Genomic DNA, 8,130 nt, shown 5'->3' with positions numbered 1-8,130 from the left:
TAGCCATTAGATCTAAATATGCATGATATAAGTCATTGATTTAATATATAAAAACTGATAGTATGGTGTGCTACCATACACCTAAGTCTTATCTCTTTAGATATTTTTAAACTTTTAACTACAACCACACAAACAAACACACTAAATCAGACACTCCAACCCCACTCCCAACCCCACTGCTCCCTCCCAATCATAGTGCTCTCTCGATATCAAGCTCAAAGATTCAAAGGTACGTCTCTCTCTCTCTCTCTCTCTCTCTCTCTCTTATTCTTCCTTTTTAAACCTTTCTTTTTTTACTTTTTTTGAAACCCAGTCCTCAATCTTCTTCTCTTCCTCTTTCTCTCTTTTTTTCCCCTCATTCTGAAACCCACGACACAGTCACATAACTCCTCTTTCTTCTTTTGTTTTTTTTTTTCTTTTCTTAAACCTATTCCATTCTCTCTCTCTCTCTCCTCATTTTGAAACCCACGACCCAATCAGACAACTCCTCTATTTCTTCTTCTTCTTCTTCTTTTTTCTTAAACCTATTCCATTTTTTCCCTCATTAATGAAACCCAAAGCTCCTCTCATTCTTAGTTGGGTCATTTATGAAAAAAAAAAAAACATGTATGAATGTATGAAATTATTTATATGTGTTAATTGTTTAGTAACTTTAGTTACTTTAATAGGTGTCAACATAGCACTTAGACTCATATTGAATTTTTCTTAAATTTATTAAGTGATTAAGTTATTAACTAATGTTAGTTATTAGTTATAGGGCATTAATGCATTATGGCTACTGCCTACTGGAGATTCAAATTCAAGAAAAGATATTGCATGGAAGTATGCGTATCTAGCTAATGAAAACAATAAAAATGATTTAACTTGCAATTTCTATGGGAAAGTTGCAAAAGGAGGGGCTTATAGACTTAAGCAACACTTAGCTGGAGGTTATAGAGCTATTGTTGGCTGTCAAAAGTGCCTTGAACATGATAAGGAAGAAGTTAATCAATATATGCTGAGAAAAAAAACAAAAAAAGAGCAGTAAATTTGATGGTTGAATTTGATGATGTGGCTTTTGATGAAGAAGAGGAGGATAAGGTTGCTGAAGTTGATGCTCGTGGCAAACGAGTGCAAAATGTAGGTGGCAATGGCACTAGTAAAAAGAAACCAAGGCATGTAGGTCCTATGGATACATTTGTCCCTCCTCCTAAATCAACAAAAATGAGAAAGAGTGGAAAGGGGGTCCAAACAACAATTAATGATGCTTACAAGAAAGAGTTAAGAGATAAGGCTTGTGTTGATATAGCAAGGTGGATGTATGAAGCAGCAATTCCATTTAATGTTATTAATGATGATAGTTTCAATGCTGCAATTCGATCCATTGGACGATATGGAATTGGTATGAAGCCCCCAAGTTACCATGAAGTGAGAGTTCCTTTATTGAAAAAGGAAGTGGTCCGCACCAATAATATAATGAAGAGCCATAAAGAAGAATGGGCAAAAACTGGATGTTCTATTATGTTTGATGGATGGAAAGATAAAAGTCATAGATCTTTGATAAATTTTTTGGTGAATTGCTCTAAGGGAAACATGTTTATCGAGTCTATTGATGCGTCTTCATATATGAAGATCGGAGAAAGGATATATTAACTACTTGATAGCATGGTGGAGAAAATTGGAGAAGACAAAGTTGTACAAGTTATAACTGATAATGACTCAAGTTATGTGATGGCAGGTAACAAGTTATATATAGAACTATATATCTTAATCTCATGAAATTAGAAAATAGTATTCATATTTTATTTTTATTTTTTTCTTAGTTGTTATTAATTGTTTATATTTTTACATTATTAGGACGATTATTGGAGGCAAAAAGACCTCATTTGTATTGGACCCCATGTGTTGCCCATTGTTTGGATTTAACGTTGGAAGACATTGCAAAGCTTCCTACAATCATGAGAACAATAAAAAGGGCAATTGAGCTTATTGGGTATATATATAATCATACTGGTCTCATAAACATGATGAGACAATTTACAGGGCAAAGGAACTTGCTTAGGCCCGCTAAAACTCGATTTGCTACATCCTTTCTCATATTATCAAGCATACACAAGCAAAAGGAAAACTTGAGAAAGATGTTTACTTTAGAGGATTGGACCTGTAGCAAGTGGGCAAATGAGCTAACAGGAAAAAGGGTGGCTCAAACAGTTCTAATGCATACATTTTGGAACACTATTGTTTATAGCCTTAAAGTGTCAAGTCCTATAGTTCGTGTGCTTCGATTGGTTGATAGAGAGAAAATGCCTGCCATAGGATACATTTATGAGGCTATGGATCGAGCTAAAGAAGCAATTGAAAAATCTTTTAATGGAAGTGAAGAAAGATACAAAGAAATCTTTGAAATAATAGATTGAAGGTGGGACTGTCAACTCCATCAGCCTTTGCATGTGGCTGGCTATTTCTTGAATCCATAATTTTGTTATGATAATCGCTCTGAAATTAAGCAAGATGAAGAGGTGATGCCTGGCCTATACAAATGCATACAAAGGTTGGTTCCAAACATTAATCAACAAGATAAGATTCTTGAAGAGTTGACATCATATAAGAGAGAAGAGGGCCTCTTTGGGTTGGAAATGGCTAAGAGGCAGAGAAAGAAAAAAGCACCAGGTATTAGCTTTGTTAGCTTTTGTTAGTTGTTACTTATTAGTTTGCCCATTTTATTAAATGGAAAAATTATATAGTTCTTATAAAGTTTGAGTTAAGGGTTAAGACTTAAGAGTTAAGACCATTTTTTATTTTCCTTAACAGCTGATTGGTGGTCTGCTTTTGGAGCTTCAACTCCAAGTTTACAGCAATTTGCTGTAAAAGTTCTTAGCCTAGCTTGTAGTTCATCAGGGTGCAAGCGGAACTGGAGTATGTTTTAACATGTGAGTAACTAAAAAGTTAGGGACTTAATTGTGAAATTTATTTCATGATTTAATTATCATGATATCACCATCTATGCATTTTAATATATGGCTATATGGATTGTGTAGGTGCATAGCAAGAAAAGAAATAGGTTAGCACAATCCCAGATGAATGATTTGGTATTTATTAAGTACAATAGAGCCTTGAAGCGGAGATATAACTTGCTTGACACAATTGATCCAATCTCCTTGAAAGATGTAGATGATAGCAATGAGTGGTTGATTGGAAGAGTAGAAGAAGATGAAGTAGAAGAATTTGTGGAAGATGATCTTGTGTTTAATGATGATATTTTGACATGGGGCAGTGTTGCTAGAGCTTCTAGAGTTGAAGAAGAAAGATTCAACTTCAGATCAAGAATGAGACCATTAGGACAAGCCACAGGTTCAAGTTCTAGTTCACAACATGCTTCTCGTGATGGAGATGAAGATGATGAGGAAAATAATGAGGGCTACAAATCTTTTGATGAAAATGATGATGGTCCCTTGCTTGATCACGATGATGATGATTATGTAGATTAGGATTTCATTGCATATTTGCATTGATTTTGTTACGCAAAGATATTTTGTTAGGCAAAGATAACATTACTTAAAATTCTAGTACTTTTTAGCCTCTGCCTTTTTGGTTCTATACTTCTATTTTGATTCAACCATGTTTTGTAATCATGGCCATCAAATATCATGGTTGCATATATTTTGTAAAGAACAATAGAATTATATAAATGTTATATAAATTATATAAAATGTTTTATTGTAATTTATATGATTAATTGATCATTTGATTGTTGTATTGATCATTAATAATTTTTTTTAATTTTTTTTAAATGTGCACTTCACATCGATCAGGCGCACGCTTGCGCTTTGCGCTTAGGCTCCAGTAGGCCTTTGCGCTTAAGTGCGCTTAGTGCTTTTAACAACACTGATATAGATTGTTGCATATGAATATAACCGAATGGCCTTCAATCATTATTATATAACAAGGATTCAAATGAATTTCTTTAAGATAACAAAATGCACAAACGTTTTTCTTTTATTCTAAAATCCAATCACATGTTATACAATCATGATATGAAAACTTGGCTCTGATACCAATTGTTGGAAAATCTGGTTTTGTTACTCATACAAAACACACAACGGAAGCAACAAACACGGATCTATTTCATTCATAATTGATAACATGTACTATGTAAATTTCACAATTTAAGAACAAAATAGCGTACCTTGGTGTGGTGAAATTCAAAACAAAAGATTAGAAGTACTTGGGAACACTTTTAACCTTCACTCCAATTCCACTTTACGCCCAAGAAGGGTGGTCTCTCAATCAGTTTCCAAGGGAGACTTATCGAATGGTTTCACTCAATACATACACACCATTTCACAATGATGTCTCTCTTTTTCTAATTTTCTGTATGTTTCTCCTTTTATATCTAACTGATTATCTAATTGGGATGGCCTATTGGGCCTTTCCAATTAGGCTTTAGTGTATGGCTTGGAGTAGAACCAAAAGGAACCAATAAGACACTAGCTCCAATGGCCTTGGGCTTTTCTGTCAACTCTTGACAAGTCCAAAGTTACCATTAATTATATTTAATACCACTATATAAATATAATTGCACTCTAGGTTTTATTAATAAATTATATGTCAAGACTTTATTGCCATGCAACCCTTTCATTAAATATTTGTAGTAATACAAAGTCATGAATGTAGACTGTCACTTTGAAGATTACTACATCTTTATCCTTGAGTACCCGGTTTAATCCTTTAAGTTATTCATTATATATTTATGAAATCCAATTTCATAAATATATACTTCAGTATCTCCTTACTAAAGTAGTTAGGCCTAACACTCTGAATAACCAAACTCATTAAACTTATCTCAAAGAAATATTTTATATCTCTGTTAAGAGATTATGAATTCCATCTTGGGAATATATGTTTCATCAACACTAAATGTGGCTGCCTAATATACTGAGGTTTTGATCTTGACTTTAGATCTCACTCCTGATATATTAAAGCAACCTACACGTCATGATCAGATCCATTATTCTCTCAAGATTAAGAGTTTATGCAAATAGAAGTCGTGGGATTTATTATTCATTTTACTGTCGTTAGGAGAATAATAAATCTCACAGCGTTCCAGTTCAATATGTCTTAACTCTTAAAACATATCAACATACCAACTAGAAGTATCCACTTCCATGATCAAGACAAATCATCTTAGTTGATACGTCATAGTCTTCGCAGATGAAATGCCTAATTTCATCACCGACTACAAACTATAATTCTGAGTTTACAAAGAACTTGTGATTTATATCTTCTGTAACTTTTCACATAAATCACATACTATGCATCTTATGGACAACATGATAATGTCTAAATATTCATGTTACCATTATTTTAGATAATAATAAAACAACTTTATTAATCATAACATTAAGTAATACATAATGTCATACATGGTATCATACAAAAGGATTTAAGGGCACACATCCTAACAGTCTGGTCATGAGTTGCTGCAGCTGGAGGAATGTCTGCTGGCATTTGGAATCCTAGCGGAAGGGTCTTCCTTTTTCCAACAGTGGTGTAAAGACAGTTGTGAGGGCAACGAGACCTAGAATGAACCACCGGATGTATGAGAGTTTACCAAGGAAACTTTTGAGCTGTATGAGTGTAGTGGGTAGCTTCATAGTAGCAATGGCTTGCACTTTGCTAGGATCAACATCTACGCCTCTTTGGGGGACAAGAAATCCCAGAAATTTCCCAACTGTAACTCCAAAGGCACATTTGAGTGGATTCGTGCGAAGCTTGTAGAGTCGACACCTTTCAAAGACTTTTCGTAAGATGGCAAGATGATCTTCTCTTGTCTTTGACTTCACAACAATGTTGTCCACATAGTCCTCGGTTTCTTTATGCATCATGTCATGAAAGATTGCAGTCATAGCCCTTTGATATGTGGCTCTGGTATTTTTAAGATCGAAGGGCATAAAGGTGTAGTAAAAGTTGCCAATAGCAGTTCAGTAGGCTGTTTTGGCTACATCTTTGGACGACATTTTGAGTTGATTATAACCATTGAAACCATCCATGAATGAGAACATAGCATGCCTAGCAGCTGAATCAATGAGCATATCCATATTTGGAAGTGGAAACTCATCTTTGGGACATGCTTTATTAAGATTCCGGAAGTCAATACAGCATCGTATTTTTCGTTCTTCTTCTTGACCGGTACAATATTGGAAAGCCACTTTGGATGCATGATAGGCTTGATGAACCTAGCTGTGAGAAGTTTCTGAACTTCTTGAATAATCTGAGCTTTAACATCAGGATGGAAAGTCCGCATAAACTGTACTACTGGCTTTGCCCCTGATTCCACGTTAAGAGCATGTGCTACTAGGTTAGGATCCAAACCGGGAATCTCATGGTACTCCCAAGCAAAGACATCAATGTACTCCTTCAATAATGAAACAAGCTGAGCTTCTTCTAACGATGGCAAAGTTGCATTAACTGAAGTTGGTTGCTGGATACTAGAATCATCACTGAGATTAATGGTCTCCAACTCCACATCAGGTGAAAAATTAGTTACCGCTAGGGGCTCTTCAGGTAGTTCTGTCAAACTACTGGGCAGAATTTTTCCTACCGCCGGGGTTTCTGTTTCTTGAGTATAACAACATGTCGGAGTAGTACTTGCTTCATTCAGTCCGAGACCTTTCTGCTTGAGACAGCTAGGCCCCGTGTATCGTCATAAATGATACCCCAAACGACCATCCGGTAGCTGGATTTGCACACATCGCGGCTATGAGGTACTGCTGGGGGTTTCCCCACAATCTCTTTTCTTTTTCCTCTAGTCAAGGAAAGACCTCATGTCTATTTTTGGATCATTCTCAATATCTCGCCAGCTGGGTAATGGAATCTTCCCCACTTAGAGCGAGCTCATCATAAAAAGTAGCCTCAAAGTAGTGTGCCTCGGATAGATCAAATGGTGCAAGATTAGCTGGGAAGCGTATGGGCTTACCATTAAATCTTCCCTTGACACATTGGTGATAAGTGGATGGCACAAGCTTGTGTTTGTGAAGCCATGGCCACCTAAGTAGAGCATGATAAGAAACGGGTGAGTCAATAACATGAAACCTAGTGAGGGCAACAATGGGCCCCACTTTGAGAACTAACTGTATACTCCCAATAGTGCATTCATGAATACCAGTAAAACCAAAAACCTCAATAGGAGCCCCAACGATTTTGCTGAGTTGGATCCCAGCTGCTTTAAGTGTGCTGGATGGAATAAGATTAAGTGATGCAGTAATGTTTACTAGTGCCCTTCTTATGTGAACATCATTAATTTGAGAAGCAATATATAATGGTCTACTATGATCGAGGTGTTGTACCTCCATGTCCTCATCGGTGAAATTGATGACATTAGTAGTCTCTAGGAAAGCTCGGCTAGCATGAGCTTCAGCCGTGAGGCAGTGGGTTCTTAAGCTAGCAGCAATGGATACAAGAGCTTCGGTTGCTGTTCTCCTTGACTCTTCCTTGAGCCCCAATTGATTAAACAAATTCCGAAAGGTAGGGTTTCTTTGAAAAGCAGAGATAGTTGCTGGGGGCATGCTTGTATCGCTGGCAGTTTTATTCTCATCAGTCCCATTATGAAAAAGTACAATTGATGTGGCTTTCCCTCTGTGATGCTGAGGCAGTGGGTTCCGTTGGACCTCTTGCTCACGAGTGAGGTTCAAAGTGTCATCTAAAATTTTCTTGTGAATGTTCCCTAAACTGCTCTACAATTTCTAGTTCCATGACCCACATATCGATGATACCGACAATAAAGGGGATTTCGCATATCTTCAGGGGTAGGCTTTCGGCTAGGCTTAAAGGGCCTAAGCACTCCATCAGCCATCCATTTGTCAATGACAGCAATCATTTCTTCATTAGTGCATGGAATGGGAGGATACTCTCCCTATTCTTCCCTTTTCCGCTTCTCTCCAACTATTAGTTCATTGGTGGAGACTACAAAAGCTTAAGGAGCATTTTTCTTTTCTGACTTGGGCTTTTCAGCTGTGGAAAGCTTGACTGACACAACTGTCTTACGAGCCTTCTAAAGCAGCTGGGCAAACAGAGTAATATCAAGGTTCTCTAAATGGGCTCGGTACTCATGAGACATATTGTCAATGCAAATTTCAACTAGCTCTTGCTCTT

General features: G+C 36.6%; 1 protein-coding gene across 1 annotated transcript; it reads left to right on the top strand.

Moving 5' to 3' along the window:
• Positions 1 to 1,644: 1,644 nt before the first annotated feature.
• On the top strand, positions 1,645 to 2,396 carry LOC142633393 (uncharacterized). The gene is made up of 2 exons (XM_075807628.1): positions 1,645 to 1,717; positions 1,837 to 2,396. Exons 1-2 carry the CDS (start codon positions 1,645 to 1,647, stop codon positions 2,394 to 2,396), a joined length of 633 nt encoding a protein of 210 aa, XP_075663743.1.
• Positions 2,397 to 8,130: the final 5,734 nt, after the last annotated feature.

The sequence above is a fragment of the Castanea sativa genome, chromosome 1, assembly GCF_040712315.1.
Source record: "Castanea sativa cultivar Marrone di Chiusa Pesio chromosome 1, ASM4071231v1".
NCBI classification, from domain to species: Eukaryota; Viridiplantae; Streptophyta; class Magnoliopsida; order Fagales; family Fagaceae; genus Castanea; species Castanea sativa.
This window is presented reverse-complemented; position numbering and strand designations above follow the sequence as displayed.